General features: G+C 52.3%; 1 protein-coding gene across 2 annotated transcripts in view; it reads left to right on the top strand.

The window, feature by feature from the left end:
- LSP1 (lymphocyte specific protein 1) overlaps window positions 1–16607 on the top strand; it is a 50896-nt gene that overhangs the window by 12568 nt on the left and 21721 nt on the right. The window contains exons 1-2 of one of the 2 annotated variants that reach the window (XM_026850595.1): window positions 7–68; window positions 13181–13333. In XM_026850595.1, coding sequence (XP_026706396.1) covers window positions 10–68; window positions 13181–13333 — 212 coding nt within the window. In that variant the 5' untranslated portion in view covers window positions 7–9. Of the gene's footprint in view, window positions 1–6; window positions 69–13180; window positions 13334–16607 lie in introns of those variants that run through there. The other variant, XM_026850594.1, reaches the window with a different exon arrangement.

Here is a 16607-nt window from a genome sequence, read left to right as displayed (position 1 = left end):
GTGGCCACCATGACCAGCGCGATCCTGAGGAGGAACTCCAGCAAGCAGGGCCTGCAGAACCTCATCAGGTCAGAGCCCACCTGCCCGCGGGGGGCTGCCGGGGGGGGCGCGGGGGGCAGGAAGGGAAAGGTGTGCGGGACCGACCCGCTTCGTGCCCCTTGAAAGCAGCCGAACGCCTCCCTCGCCCCGATTCTCCAGCCGACGCGATGCGTTGGAAGGAAAATAGATAGCCCCCCCCCCTCCTCCTCCTCCCCAAAAGCAATATGAGAAAAGCAGATTTGAACTTGCTGATGGCTTTTCCAGCAGCACACGACTGAAATAACTGAGCACAACTGTACTGTGACACTCACCTGAGCCGGCTGAGTCCCCCCCGCCCCCGGCTCTGCAAGAGATGTCTCAGTATGTGTCTTTTTGTGTCCCCTGAGCGCTGAAGGCTTCTGCCTAGAAAAAGGATTTTTTTTTTTTCTCCCCCGTAGGAAATGTACGTTGTGCATGCTGTGATGTGCATTTTCAATTCAGAGATCTATAAAGGGCCAGATCCTCCCACGGCTGCAAACTGACATTGCTCCTTTGATTTAATTAATCGCAGTAGTGCTTTGAACCTTTCTCCGAGTATGATTGCCAGGGCAGGGAGGTGGACGGTTCACAGTTGGGTTTATTCCCGTTTGTCAGCCGGGGCTGAGCCGGAGAGGACGGCTACATTGTGTGCTGGCGCTGGGATTCCCTTCCATGCGTTCAGTCCGCTCTTCCCCGGGGGCTGGAAATGCTCTGTGGGTCTCCAGGAGCCTCCTCTGGCTGATGGTGTTGTGCCATGCTGATGGCTCTGAGTGAGCAGAAGACAGTCACTCCTCGTCTCTTTATATTTAGTTGAGCAGCTGGATGGGTGGGACGTGGAATCAGGGGAGTGCTGGACTCGCATCCCACGTTTTGGGCACCTCTTGGCTCCCTTGTGCTCCATGGTGGTTGCTGGTCTCCAGCTGGGAGGTGGAAGATGTCAAGGTGGGGGTTATTTCGACAGGCATTTTCTAGTCAATTTGGGATTCCCCTGACTGGTAATGCAGCCTCTAAACCTCTCCTCTCAAATGAGTTTCTTGCCTTGGAAGGGAAGCTGGGTCCTACAGCCACCCAGTCCCTCCCGCCTCCTCCCAGAGCCTGTTCTAGACCTAGGGGAGTCAGCAGAAAAGCTCCCACTGTCTGCACGGGCCCATGGGATGGAAAACAGGCAGGAGGAGCTGACTCTTCCCTGTTCATCTCCTCTTTGGCCTGTCATTGCTGGGTTCTCGGTTACACGTCCCTGTTTCAGAACAGGGCTTGGTCGGGTGCTCACGAAGGGCCTGGAAGCCGCTCTCTGGGTGTGCAGCAGGCAGGGATGGGCTCGGGTCAGGGATCAGCTGGTACTGAGCAGGGCCAGGCACATGAACTGGGGTGGGAATCACCTGCTCACAGCTGGGCGGCAACTTACTTTGCAGGGTGGCACATGGGGGGGGAGCAGGGGGAAGCACATGTGTCTCGTACACAGAAAAGGGGCATCCGAAGAGCTCTCCTCGGCACAACCCAAGCCAGGGGTTTTCCTGGCCTTAATGATGTATCCAAGTTCCCCCTGCTGTGGATAAGGGACTTCTGGTGCCCCAGAGACTCATAGGGGCTTTTACCATAGGAGCCCTGGGATGACCTTTGTCCTGAGGCTTAATCTGGCTGAGGTTTAGCTTTGTGGCTGTATTTTCCAGTGCTGCTTACAGCTGAGGAGGAAGGTGGGGTGTGAAGATGTGTGAGGGATTTCATGCATGATTTACACCCAAATAACCCCACTAATGCTCACAGGAGTCAACAGGAAAATAGGCAGGATCTGCTCTAAACACAACACAGCCTGTTTTGCAGTTGTGTTTTCTCCCAGAGCAGTTCCCCTGCTAAGCCTGGCCATGGGGCTGCTCTGCAAGCCCTGCCACTCATGTGTGGGCACAAGCTCCTGCGGCTGGTGAGTGGCGTGAGGCTCCTGGCTTGAAGGTGTATTGCTGTCAAGATTGTCATGCTCTGCTTGTATCAGTGCCAAGGTGACTGCAAGCAGAGTGGTTACACTGCGTAGGTCCTAGGCTCTTCTGGTGTACCCAAATGAACTGGTGACCTGGAGCACAAGAGGGAAAACGACTGCTTGGAGCCATATTCACAAACACTGGGGATTGGTGTGATGCCAAGATTTACCTGGCTGCTCCTGCTTCAGAGCATCAGCAGGGATAACCAGGCAATTACTTTCTCTGAGCATTGCCCAGCCAGGGGAGCTGCTTGCCAGGCTGTCGTATGGCTGGGTTAAGGGATCCTGAGCTGAAACCAGTGTTAGTGTTGTGGATTTGGGGCTGGAGAGCTGAGTCCCAGTACTTAAGCATCCAGCCTTGTGCTTGAGACAAAATGACAGCATTTCAAGCAGAGTGGCCCATTCCCGTGTGTGGAGCAGGAGTGTCTGGCTGCCATCACCCGAACATCGATCCCAGAAGCCAAATTTGCATGAAATGGCTTTTCCACTGACTGCTGACAGGTCTAGAGCACACCATGCTTTGGGGTGGGTGGGTGGTGCTTGAGAGCAGTGGGCCATGTCGGAGGCATGGTAGGCTGAAGCGCTGAGTCAGCACTCTGGGGAACATCCTTCACCTCTCCCCGGCCTGGAAGCGGGCTAGAAAAATTAGTGTTCTTGTTCCTCATTAGCTCTGCAGAAGGTGCATGCAGGAGTGTGCCATTTACCTCTGAAGGGCTGGAGGCTGAAAAGAGCCCAGGGTTATGCCTTGGGACCACTGAGCATGGTAGGCTGAGTAATCACCTGGGAAAGATGTGGGGAAGAATGGACAATGGCAGGGTTATCTACCTCCCTTCCTTTGCCCCTCGTGCCCAGGCACTCCCCTCATGCAGCAGTCTCTCTATCAGGATATCCCTGGAGAATTTCTCCCTTTGTAGCACATTAACAGCGGTGCTACAAAGCTCACACGCCTGCAAGACTTTATTTTTTAAAGTCGTCTCCAAACATGAGCCGCTTTATCTTGTTATCACGGTCTATTTTTCCCTACCCTTCTAATGAATTCCTATAAATAAGATAGCAATCCAGCGCCTGTCATGTCGATTCATTCAGTTCGTTATCTGCTCCTGCTGGAATTTTACACTCCCTCTATTTATCGAGCCTCTGAGTGTTTCACAAAAGAATATGGCTGTTTAATTAACCTACAAATCAGCCTCTCTGTAAATCAGCTGTGCCGCTCCTCGAAACTGGATTATCGGGCCTCTTGGTCGACACTGCTCCCACCAAGCGCGGCGGTGGCTTGCTGCAGCCCCATCCCCAGAGCTGGGCTCTTGGCGCCCGCCTGGGGCGTCCAGCCGAGGGGTGTGCGTTAGGAGTGCTACTGCTCTCGTCTCAGCTGGTTCGGGGTTTTTTTTCCAGAATGTGGGTGAATCTTGGGTGTCATTAGAAAGTCAGCTGTGATCCCTTCTTGGAAAGGAAAGGACAGTTTTCTTGTATGCTGCTTGTATGCTTCCTAGCACAACGGGGGCTCTGGCCCAGAATGGGGGCTCCAACCTGGCTGCTGCACAGGCAACAAATAAACAAGCATCCATAATTATGTGTCCTTGCAACACCATAGAGTCTGAAGTGCAAATAATGCCGTGGGGAAGGGGGACTGTATCTTGAGGATGAAAAAGCTCAGAGGAAGAAAATGAGTCAGAAAATCAGATTGGGCGATAAACCTAATGGTTTCCTCTGTAGGATGGGACTTTTGCTTCTTTATCCTCTGTGGAGTCATTAACATGGGAAGCCAATGGTGAGATCTGGAATCATGCTTGCACACCCCTGTGTTTTGGCCCACCACACAGGATGAGATGCTTTCTCCCTCAAGCCGATGCCAGCACTTGTGCTCCTGGCACTCACAAGGTGTCTGCGTGGCCCCTTCTTTCTCCCTGCGATGTGCTGCTGGCGATGCTTGGAGTCCCCCAGCATTAGGGGTAGCTTTAAAATTCCCCAAATACCTTGAATTGTGGTGTATGTCCTGAGTGTAATATTTAGTTTGATGGGGATCTGGGGGCTTTGCCCACCTCTGCGGGATGCCTTCCTTTCCGCCTGCATGTGATGTTTCCTGGAGCTTGCCAGGATGTGTCTCAGCAGGGAAGATGCTACTCCAGTATTTCTGTCTTGACCTCCCAAGCGCAGAGCTGGGAACAAGGAGTTTGCAGCGCTTGGGAGGGCTGAGTGGTGCTTTGAAAGGGGACATTTTTTATGGGGTGGCTGATGCCAGGACATGGTCTGGGCATGGCTTCTTGCCTGTGAGGTAGCTACTGCCTCCGGGGGCTGTTGCAGCATCTCTTGCAGTCTCCCTGGTTTGTGGATAGGTACAGGGAGTGAGGAAAGCTTGTTGAGAAGAAGTGGGACACCTCTTTAGGGGGAGATGGGGGAAATGAAACATGCAGAAATGAGCCAGTAGCAGAGCTGCTATGTGGGGTGAGGAGGGAGGGATGCTGGCATGAGGACAGCGTGGGATGCAGGGCCTTCATCGATGCAATTCATACTTTGCAACGCTTCTTCAACCTTTCACAAGGAGTCTATGGTCCCTGCAGGACTTACCCATCACAGTGCTCCCATTCCCAAACCCTTCCCATTTTGATGTTTTTATTAGTGGCCTCTTTTTTTATCCCTCTGCATCCCATCACCAGGGCCCGGGCAGAGCTGATGGAGCTGTTTGCAAACCCCACGAGTGGAGAATGGATGGCAAGGGAGAGGTGATGAGATGCTGCTGGCGGGGAGGACCGGTTGGGAGAGCCCTTTGGGCTAGACTGATCACCTGGTTGCCAGTGGGGCATGCCTGGGGACCTTCCACACCCCAGTGTGACTTCGATGGTGCCAGCTGCTTGCAGAGCAACACTACTGTAATTTGCAAGCCAGGAGGGACCTGGGGCTTTGCAGCCCAGCTGAGTTATGGGGAAGGGTTGGGGTAAGGGCCAAGCCAGTGCATGGCAGGTACCCCCTCCCTGGGTGCCTCGTGTGACGCCCACCCTCTGCTTTCACTCCAAGGAGGGCAGCTCATCCTTCTCTCTCTAACCATGGTGGCTCATTTGTCCCCTCTGAGTGCCCCGTGGATCGGTTTCCAGATTTTCCCCACCCTGGGGCTTGTTTCTTCAGAATCAGTCCACCTACCATTGACTTTTCCCAGAAGCCAGCTGATGTTGTTTGCTTTTAGCTTTGCTTGTCTCAGACTTCTTCCTGCTTTCAAGCAATTGGATATTTAGGGCCTGAGCCTGAGCCCATGGAAATTTTGGGCAGCTGTAGTGAGCCTCTGAGCTCCTTGGGGCTGCAGCCACAGGTTATCCACATCCTCTGGTGTGGTGGGGAGGGACCACCCTTTGTATCTGTGTGGTTCAGCTGGACAGGGCACTAGATGGGGATGCTGAGGTCTGAGGCTTTGCAGCTGGGATGGTGTGTAAGAACAAGGTTTCAGCTTCCAGACGTTTTTTTTTACCTCCTCCCACCATTTGTATGACTTAACTCTTCCAATGGAGAACACTGAGGTGGGCACCGACCATCAGCAGCACCATCCCTCAGCTCTGTGGCGGGCAGAGCAGCAGAGGGCAGCTGGGGCTGCCAAGTGTCTCTATCCCACGCCAAGAGTCTGGGGTGTGGCCATGGCCTTAAGAACAAGGGTTGCAGTCAGTATTTTGGGGCAAAGCCTGGTTTTTCTCATGAAGACACGCTGCTTTAGCGCAGCAGGGACCGTGGCCTTGCTGCTGACTCTGATTCCTGTTGCAGCACAACCCATCAGTGATGGCCATAAAGGAGAAGAGCCTCAGCTTTCCCAGGGAGCGGAGCAGCACATTCCCACAGCCTCCCTGCTGCCTCCTGCCTGTGCTCGGGTAGAAACTCCCCCCTGCTGCTGGGGGCTGCAGGGGTTGGGGGGACCGTGTCACCCCAAGGGCTGCAAAATGAAGGACTCGTGGCCAAGCCAGCGGTGCTATAAAAAGCAGAACGCCTGGTATGAATCTCACTCATAATCCTAGCTTGAAGCAGGGCTAAGGCTGTTGCTCACCTCTCTAGGCTCAGACTTGTTTTCCAGCGTGAAGGTATTAGAAGGATGTTGGCTGACTGTAGCCAAGGCAAGGAGGCCGTGGAGGCTTGCTGCCCTCTGAGAGAGGGGAAACATAAAATACAAAATCTGGGTAAGGCAGTCTGAACCTCTCTGACAAGTCTATTTTCTCTCTGGCATGCTTTTGCCTTGCAAAAACAGAGCCCAGACTTCCTGCTCTTTAGAAAAAAAAAAAACTGATTTCTTAAACCATAGGGCTGAGATGGAGAGACCGTGAGAAAGGTCCGCAGTTCGAGGTTATATGCAGCACCGATTTCTCACACCTACTGAATACTGTGGAGCGCTGGGAGGGCTCGAACTCCAGCCCTTTCCTCCACCCCACCAAATTCCTGACCGGTGATGTTAATACATTACCACACCAGCCTATCTGTGTGCTAAGGACCTACGGTCCTAGGGGTGCAATCCATCATCTTGTAAGGGATTCCTTGGGATTCTGTCTGCCATGATTAAAACCAATCATAATAAAAAGAAGTGGTCGTTTCCATCCGCTGCCTTATGCCTCTATGAGTGGGCTGTGCATCACTCCTGGTGTCTGGAAGCACGGACCATCCCTTGTGCCTCTCCGGAGCTGTCATACTGCGAGGGGACAGATGAGGCTCATGACGAAGGGTGAGCCCTGCCTGTACCCCTCCTCCAAGGTCTGCTCCTGCCATTCACAGGCTTTCTCAAATGTCTCTCATTTTGCTTGTGGAAGTGGTAAATTATGAGCTCAGGGCTTCCCCTGCTCATCACGCCACAGCGACAAGTCAATCTTTGCAGGGAATTTAATGAAGGGTAAGCCAGGTAGAGATTTATACACCTGGCATGTGTGGATGCATGGCTGCACATCTTCATATCCTTCTTGGGGCAGAAATAGGATGTACTTTTGTGGAGAAAACCCACAATTCATTTAAAAAAAGAAGAGTTGCTTTTATTTTTAAGGGAGATAGGTCTCCACTGTGCTGCATGTGATTTTTTTTCTTCCATTTCTGCTTGATGAAAGTTTGGGCCGTATCATATTCTGTTCAGATGCCTTGGTGTGTCCTTATCGCCCCATGCGTGACGCCTTTCCACACCCCCTGGCTCCAGCGGGTCGGCGGGGACAGTCTCTGTGGCTGGCCCTGGGTGTGAAGCCTCTTTATCCTGCTGCTCGTATCTTGAAGGCAAGCTGTGATTTATAAGAGAACCGGGGAGACGTGGCTGAGACTGTGCAGCTATAGGTAGGGTGGGGAAACTTGGTATGAGAAAAAGGCTGAGGGTGAAGCATATATATGCATTTTTTTCCTCGCCCTCCCTTCTTGTTCAGACTCTGTAGCCTGGACTCTGAACGGAGCAATGCAGCTGAGGAATTACATGAATGTATGGGAGGGAGAGGCTTGTGCAGCATCTCTGGCTGTCTTTGACTGACAAGCTGATCTTTCAGAGCTGGGATAACCATCTCCCCTGAGACTAGGCTGAAATAAACTCCAGGCTGTGACATAATCATTTTTTATTTTATTTCTTTTCCCACTCTCCCTATATTGTACTGCTATCCACACCCCCTTCCTCATCCAATGGGATAATTACCCAGCTGTAAGCTCTGCTATCAAGCAACATTACTCCGAAGACACAGAAACCTGTCCATCAAGAAGCTTAACTGTTTCTTGTTGTCTGACTTGGTGATGGCTGTAAGATAGCTGCTTTACCAGCCGTGTGCCCTGGTGTCAGGGAGCACAGCCGTGGGCATTGGTGTTCAGCAGCAGCCTCTTGGCAGAGCGTTAATCAGGAGGGTCAGGATGCCAGCTGGACCTCTGTGCCATTCCCTAAGTCTTCTTGGCTTTGTGGTGACCTTGGACAATTCCCTGGGCTTTCTGATTTCTGAAGGTGTCTTCATAGGTGGAGGTAAATCTGGGTGTTAGAGGGATATTTGGAAAGGGCTGAGATGTTGAACTCTGATGCCCAACGCTTGTGTCTGCGGTGTGAGGCCCCCCTGGGACACTGCTTTGAGCCAGGCCATGTGTGATTTGCAGGAATGGAGAGAAACGGAGCCGTGGCAGCATGACCATGCACTGACGTCAGAGGTCCTCAGCCATGATGTCTGCAGTGGCCTCACATTGGCTGTCCTGAATGACATGAGTGGAGGCATTATCTGGGTGTTTCAGTATACTGCACTCAGTCACACAGATCTATTACATGCCATTCATAAAAGATTAATAAGTGATTAGTTTGTTGGTAGAAGATCAAGTGGGTGAGGGAGGTGCTCCACTGTAGCCTTTTGAGGGTGCCCTCTTCCATTTCATGCGACAGGGTGAGCGGCACATCTCCGTACCCCTGCCAGTCATGTCTGGGCCCTTTATAAATGGGTGACAAATGCAATATGAACTAAAGCCTGGCACCTCTGGTCGGCAGCGGGATGAACTGGTTGACAGTCCCAGGCCATACTCTGCACTCATATTGTATTTGGCACCATGATGGGGCAACAGGGCTGCAGTGGATTACGTGGGAAGAGGAAGGTCACTCGCATAGGTTTCTGGCATCTCCCTTCCCCTAACCTCAACAGAGAGGCCAACAGGATGGCTGCCGGGGGACACAGGGCTACCCTCCCCAGTTCTTCTCTAGTTCATGCAGCCACGTCTCTTACGGATGATGTTTTCAGCAGTGGTAGATGCTGTTGCTTTCGCAGCTGACGGGGCAATATAGACTCTGGGAAACAGCAGCTGTCATGCCAGGGGTTGCACATGGCTCCTCCTAAACCCTATTCCAAAACCTCTTCCCTTGTGAACCCTGGCTCTGCGGAGGCAGCCTACCCGATAGAGGCAGTGACCAAAGTCAACACTGTCCTGGCCCGATACCCTGTCGAGCTCAGGAGACAGGAATGTCCAGCGTGCTGGTAGAGGGTTCCTGGGTTTTTCTGGCACAGGTCTGCAAAGCCCAAAGCCTCCAGGAGGCATTTAATTTTCCTTTCTGGAGTTAGCTTTAGTGCTGAAGGTTGGGTTTGGGCCAGCAAAGCTTCCTTTGAGCCGTCGGCCATGCAAAAGACTCCTCAAGTCTGCAGCGTTTCCCTTAAACACAGCTCATATGGTGCCAGAAATTTCCCTCACCCGAATATTATAATCTCCTCAAGTGCCGGTGAGGCATTGCCCAAAGGAAACGTGACCTTTTCAGCAATGTTGCCTTGTCTGGAGCGGGCGTTTGTGGCCATGTGGAACAGCGCAGTCAGGGTCTGGGTACCTGTATCGTTGCTCTAAAGGAGGAGGAGGTGTTTTGTGGGGCAAATGGAAATAAAACCTCTCCCTTGGCTGGGGGTCCAGAGGGAGGTGAAGTCAAGAGCTGGATCTGAAACGGGGAGCCGGCCCCAGTCCGAGCAGAAGTCTGTGCATCCCAGACACTTGGCAAGCTGTGATTCCACGGCCAAAGCTGAACCGAGGTGCTTTCAGCCTGTCCTTAGACCTGCAAGAGCTCCTCACCTCCACAGGAATGGATAAGCCCCTTCCACAAAGAGTGTTTTGCCCCAAACTCAGACCTCCAAAAGCTGTTGGCAGAGATGTAGGGACTGCATAAGAGAAACGACCTGGCCCTGTGATGGGGTCTTGTCAGAGCAGGCCTTGCCACAGCTCCTGGCTGCTGGGGCAGCAAAGTGGTCTCTCTACCCTCCCTCCCTCCTTTCTCCTAATGGTTGCGTAGCAAACTGTAGCATCTTGTAGCTCATCTTGAAAGTCTTCAAGTCTTCTTGCTTTTCGTTTCCCTGTCCTGTGTTGGGTGAAATGAAGTGGGGAGGTCTCAGTCTCACTGGCAGCTGTGAGCCTGGTTCTTTCTAAAACTTCCCCAGCCTGGGATGGACCTGCAAAGTGCTGGCTGGTGGTGAAGGCAGAGGTACGTGGTATCAGCGCAATAGCCTGAAGCGCTGGGTAATTATTTCTAGAAATGGGAAAGGTGGTTGTGCAATACCGCCGTGGGCTGAGCATGTTGGCTTACTGAATGTGATTGCGAGCAATTAGAGCAAACAGGAGACTGTGGTCCCTTCTTAGAAACAGAACCATTTAGAAATTAAATCTTTCCACTTTTTTGCTTTGAAAGGCAATTTAACAGCTGACCATCCCCTCACACTTGAGCTTGTCCAAACTGAAATGGCACATTGCATCTGTGGTCCAACAAACCCCTGTAGCTGCCCCAAACTCAAGCACTTTGGCAGGGTTTAGTTTCTCATTTATTTGGTTTTGGTTTTTTTGGTTGGGTTGTTTTTTTTTTTTTTGTGTGTTTGTTTTTCACTGAAAACAAATATTTGTGCTGCTAGGTCAGTCAAAAACTAATCGTCCTTTTCCCTCTGCTTGTCTGTGTGACTACTGAACCCCAAAGCATCTCTTATTAAACCTTGCTCCTCTGCCAGCCTTTCTGAGCATGAGAGAGAGCTCTGAATCCACTAATAAACTGCTTTTAGGTATTTGCTGGAGGGTGCTGATATTTGTGAACTGAGGGTGAGTAGGGCTTTATCCACAGCCCTTGTTGCTGAGAGGAGCAGGCACGGAGCTCCTCGCATTGCAGCCCCACCATGGTGCGTGTCTGAGCCACATCACAGCATGGTGGCCAGCAACTTGGAGGCTGGTTTGCTCTGTGGAAAGGGAGCTCGGAAAGATATTTCCCTACTTTTGCAGAAAAATCCTTCTCCCCAAAACGGTCGCCCCTGGCTCTGTCCTCAGCCCATTCGGAGGATGCAGGGACAGAATAGCGAGCCGGTGAGGTCATGGGGAGAGAGTTAGTCACATCCAACTGGGAAGGGGAGAGGGCTGCCAACCAACACTGCTCTCTCATCGTGGAAAGCTCACGTGGTTCGGAGGGGACCCCCGTCCGGGCTTCCCCGGGCACTCCAGCCAAGCTGGGGACTTGTAGCACTGCCTCTGCAGCAGCCTCCCAGGGAGCTGGAGGAGGGGGCAAAGGAATTAAATTGAAATCTAATTTGTTCTGGCATAAATACGGACCTTGCTTCTCATAACTGGGGCGGTATGGGCGGGAGGGGGTTAAGAGCCTTTCCTAATTGGAGACTATCTGGAGTTGTCGAAGGAGGGAGGGAGATCATGGCAGAGTTTAATGAATGACTTCATTTATATATTAAAAAAAAAAAATAACAACACGGTGGCTTCCTGCCAGGCCCACAGACAAGGGTTTCTATGGGAACCTGGGGGAAAACAATAAATAGGAGTGTGGGACGAGTAGGGAAGGGAGGAGGGGAGCCCAGGCTCTGGTCCGGGTCTGCTTTGTTCCCTGGAGAGCAAGGTGGCAAGGGGCAGTGACAGGGGAGAAGGGGAAAGAGTGGCTGAATGTGCTGCTTGCAAGAAAACCCCACCCAAAGTAAGGCAGATGTAAAGTAATTCCACAGCAGCGGAGCAGTCTCTTGGCCTCTTGGCCAGGATCTGCTCTGTTCCCTGCTCCTCCTGGGCTCAGCAGGGATGGGTGACCTGTCTTTGCCTGTCTGCATCCCAGCTCTGCCGCCTTGGGCAAGGTGGGAGTTTGGGAGGGCAGGGATGCAGGGTCACCCCACAGCTTCCTCCCAGGGTGGCAGTGGGACCGCTCCACAAAAGGATGCTGCTGAGGCTAAGCTCGGCAGTCCTGCCAGGGCTGCAGAAATAGGCTCTGGGTGGGTTTCCCTGGAAAAGGTCGACAAGGTGCATAGTGTAATTAGAAAAGCCAATTTTTTTCTTGAACAAAATGTCTCAATCCCAATGCGGTTTTTTTCCCTTTCCTTTTCTGGGTGAGGGGGGGATCTGTCCAGAACCTCAAATGAAAACAGCATCTCATTTGGTGAGGTGAGGCCCTCTGTGTGGTTCATAGTCCAGGCTGTGAGCAAAGCCAGGCAGGCTGGCAGAGGGGCACTTCTGGGGTCAGCTGAAACTTGCCCCTCCTTCACTCAAACTGGGTTGAAACAAGTCTCAAATAAGGCATTTTTGTTGTTTTGTTTTTTATTTTTCCCTTTCCATAGGCTCTTTGCCCTAGCCTGAACTGGTGTCGTACCGTATCTCCTACTGAGCAGGTTCATCCTATAGGAACTGCAGTCCTGGGGTGTCCCTGAAGTGGGGGGAGGCACAGGTTGGGCTGGGACCAGCTGCTGGTGGGAGATCACCTTCCCAACTCCCGTGTGCATGCCTTGCACAGAGTATTTCTGGACATAAGCTTGCAAACATGAGGAGGATTCGTGATCTGTTTTGGACCTGGCCAAGCCAGGGGTGAGTGGGGTGAGGGAGTACCTGCCCCAGCATCAGCCCTGGGTACCACGAGTCAGACCCGTGCTGCTCCAGCTGCCATCGCAGGCCCTTTGGGTGAGTGGTGACCACACCGTGGTGGCATGTCCCTTTCTGCTTGCACCCTGGCTGGTGCCACCAGCCATGGAGCAGGAGCTGCTCCCATGTGGGGACCAGCGTTATTGGCAGAGGAGGAATGTGACAGCCACCTTATCACTTCCTCGGGGATGCAAGAAGCTGTTCTGCTGACAGAGGCATTATTATCCAGCAGCTGAGATGTCTGGGAGAAGCCAGGGCAGGTTTTTCTTCCCGGCAGGGGAGGTAGGAATCTGGGCAGGGCAGAGAGGGACATAGCCGCTGCCCTCTGCTGCTGTTCCCTCTGCTCCTGGTCAGGTAGTAGCAGCTCAACGGCTTAGGAAACTCACCCCCAGGGTACAGATCTTGCCCTCCCTGGGCCAGAGCTTGAGATGGGGGTGTGGGATTTCTTGCAGCACTGCAAGACCCTTAACAAACCCATCCTGGGATGCAAAGCATCTTTGCAGGGAATGGTGTTTCCCGGTGGGCTTCCAGCCTGCAGGAAGATGGCTGGTCTGGGAGGAGGCAGTGTACACACCACATATTCCTCGGGGTGGGGAAGGCTGTCCTCTACCCCTCTCCCTGTCCATGTGTCCCACCTTATCCTTGCACGTTGGTCGGTCCTGCTGAGAGCCGTACTGATGGAGGCGAAGATGCCACTTCGAGGACCGATGCTCATGGTGGGGGTGCTCCTCTGCAGGAGCCCTCTGCTTGCTGGGGGAACCCAGCCACCTTGGGGCATTATTGCCAGGTTTCACAGGCACTGCCTGATGGTGTTAAGGATGGGTTTTCCCTCTGGCTTGGCAGGCTGACAGCGCAGTGGAGCGTGGAAGATGAGGAGGAGGCAGCAAGAGAGCGGCGACGGCGGGAGCGGGAGAAGCAGCTGAGATCCCAGGCAGAAGAGGGCTTGAATGGCACTGTCTCCTGCTCAGAGAGCACGGGTCCAGCACAGGAAAACCAGTAAGAAATACCCACAGATAAATCCTTCAGTGACAGGCTCTCTCCTTGCAGCAAAACCCTCCTGCATCCATGGAGCGTATGTCTGTTGTTTGGGGTGGTTTGGGGTGATGGGGAAGTTCCCTAATAGATTTGGTTTGGAGGATATAGCCCAAACTAACAAATAGCATGTTTTGAGTTTGGGCAGAAGAAGCCAGAACACCTGCTTTGATTTTTATTTTTATTTTTTTTTTTCTGGCTGGAGGCTGAGTGTTTTACTATCCTCAGAGTTTAAACTAGAACACCTTGGGTAAGGCTGAGCTCAGGCAGTGGGTCCCTATCACCAGGGATTTCAGTGCCTGGTTAAATTTCAGCTTGTGAATCATCCTGTGCCAAAACTAATGGATGTTCCTCATACATGCAAAGCCAGACATGTGCCTGAGGATGTGACACAAAACCCTGGGCAGATGACGGTGCTGATGGCCAAGCAAGTGGTCACCTCTCCTGGCTGGGCTCCTCGCTCCCCCCTCAGAGAATGCTGCCCTGGCAGTGGGGAGCAGAGCACAGCCCCTGAGCTGGTGCCGTTCACAGCTCCAGTGGTTACAGTCAGGATGCTTTAAGGGGGCAGGCCCTAAATGGAACTAGCTCAGGAGGCATTTATGGAGATGCTGAGCTGTCTGCTGTCAGAGGAAACCCCTGGAGAAAGATGACCAGTCACATCCTCAGCATCCCACCACAACCTCCCCGTGTCCACAGTTCAGCAGCCCAAGTGCTATGCAGCTTTGGGGCTGGCACAAAAACCAGTCTGCACTCTGAGCTGCCAAACTCGGTCTCAAAGACCCCAGTCTTCCCACTATATATGTGTTCAACTCTTTTCTAAATATATTAAACACAATGAAGAAATAGTGGCAGGGTTTTTGATATGGGCTTACAGTCAGAGAGAAGCAGCAGCTTCGTTTTACTGGAAAAATAACAAAGCTATTTATAAAAATCTATTTTTTTCCATTAAAAGATCTTTTTTTTTTTTTCCTCATACTTTCAAAATTATTCAGGACTTTTTTTGTGTGTGTCTAAAAGCATTGCAAAGAAGCTTCAAAATCTTTTGTGGAAATACAACCGGTGATATTCTGCAGACAAAACCACTGCAGTCTGCCCTCAAAGCAAACAGAAGATCTGGAGAGTAATAATAATTGTTAGCTTTTCCAAGCCCCCATTCACACAGGGGCTGGAAAATAATTCGTAAAGGTCTTTCAAATGGCAGACAAGATCTTTGGTCTCTGCTTCGCCGGGAGATGCTGTGAGCTGCCTCGGGCACAGAGTAGCATGCAGCAGCCCCAGTAACCCAGCCTGCAGGCTCCAGTCCTGTGGGCATAGGCACAGACATGCTGCTGACCCCACAGAACTGTTGGTGCCCAAGTTTAACTGTGTGCTTAAGCATCTGCGAAGGGAGCAATGACAAGAACTCCTAAATGAGGGGTTTTGCTCCCTGCTCCATGATGCTTGAGCTCGCTGGGCCAGGCTTCACCAGAAGGATATTTCTTCTCTGGCCATCCCCTGCTTTCTTCTGCAGCTGCTGACAGCCACCTGGGCTTGCTCACGCAGCTGGGGTCAAGCCTGGCTATTAATCTTTGGAAAAGCTTTGCTCTCCCTTGTGTAAACACTACCTCCTCCTTCCTCCGGCTCTTCCCTCCATGTCACTCCTGTTTGTGTAAACCCACCCTCGGCATTTCCTTGCACCAAAGGGCCAGAGCAAAGCTTCTCTTCTCCCCTTCCTCCCACTAAAAAAAAAAAAAAAAAAAGGAGAAATAACCTGAAAAACGGCGGGTTTGCAGGAAAGACGTGCTGGAGGGATGGACATCTGCTTAAGAAGTGCTGATGGGGTTGTGCTGGCTTGGTGCTTCCCCCGGGGCTGTCTTTGCAAAAGGGCAAGGGAGACCAGTTTCCAAACAGCATCTGGCTTGTCTCCCTTGCCCCCTGGGAGCTTCTCTGATAGCCTGAGCATACATTTGCTGCCGAGGCCACAAATACCAGAACGATTCTGCCTTGGGCATTATCAACTCTCTTGAAGCCCTGACCAGGGACTCAGCAGATGCATGGTCCCATCCTGGCTCCACATCAAATTTCCTGAGTGTTATCCTGGGACATCCACAAGCTACTGCTACACGCTCAACAGAAAATAACCCAGACCAGGCTGCAGCATCCTAGACCTACGTGGCATCATTGCTGGGCAGTCCAAAGGGGTGCTGAAGCACAGCAGGAGCTGGGCTGTGCTTAAACTTGTGGGTGAGCAGCTGGTTTTGGTGCTCCCCGCCTCCACCCTCCCTGGTGAGGGCCTGTGTCTTTTTGTAAACCCTCAGCTCCTGCAGCCAGTTCAATATGAGACTCCTGAATCTCAGAGAAATGCCCTATATTTCAAGCCACAGGGGTCGCAGAGGAGGCTAAGCACCTGCTGATACCTCTTAAGAGCCCAGAAAGGCAAAGAAAAGACCCACCCATGCTTATTACATATTTTGAACCTCTGAGATTTAAACTAATCTGTGAGTCCCATATCCTAATTCCCATTTCCAGGCAACGTGACCGACTTGTGTCCCAAAACCATCTGTGAAGCCACTTCCTCAGGCCAACGCTTGTAACATGCCTGCCCACCCAGGACCCCTGGCTGGGAGGCGAGTCTGCTTGTGAATGCAAGGAAAGAAATAGGGAAAACCCAACAATCCCTGTGCATGGCCAGCAGCTGTGTGCCCCGGGAGGGCTGCGGCTCCGTACAGCAGTAGAGCATCCACAGGCGGGGAGCCGGGGTGGTGCAAGTGCACCAGACTGGCTCAGAGCTGTAGGGGAACGTGAGGATCCAACCCAGAATGTGAGCCAGTGTCCTAATCTTTGAGTCTTCCTCATCTGTTCAGGCTGGCTCCTGCCGATGTCTTTCTTATGGGGCTGTGTACAAACGCAGGACAAGCAGCAACTGAGTTTGAAACACCTCTGGTCCAAACAAGCCAGCTCTGCTGCAGAAGAAAACCATAGACTTCTCAGTTTTGATGTGCTGCTTGTCTTTTGCTTGCTTGTGTACAGCCCCAGAGACCAGGCTGGTAGTGGGGTGCTCCTTCTGCCTCTCCATCTTGTAGTGGTGCCCCGAGAGACCCCCTTTATACAGGGGTGCTCCTAAGCACACGGTGTCTTTGCTGTAATGGAGGATAAAGCTTCTAGTGGGATTTGGGAGCAGCCAGAGGAAAGAAGATGCAGTAACTGGAGGGAGAGAAGGACAATATCAGTCTGGGGCTCTTTCAGGCCAGCTTTGGGG

The sequence above is a fragment of the Athene cunicularia genome, assembly GCF_003259725.1.
Source record: "Athene cunicularia isolate RWA chromosome 5 unlocalized genomic scaffold, athCun1 chr5_part2, whole genome shotgun sequence".
Classification (NCBI taxonomy): domain Eukaryota; kingdom Metazoa; phylum Chordata; class Aves; order Strigiformes; family Strigidae; genus Athene; species Athene cunicularia.
Note: the sequence above shows the minus strand (reverse complement) of the source record. Positions and strands in the feature narration are given on the sequence as shown.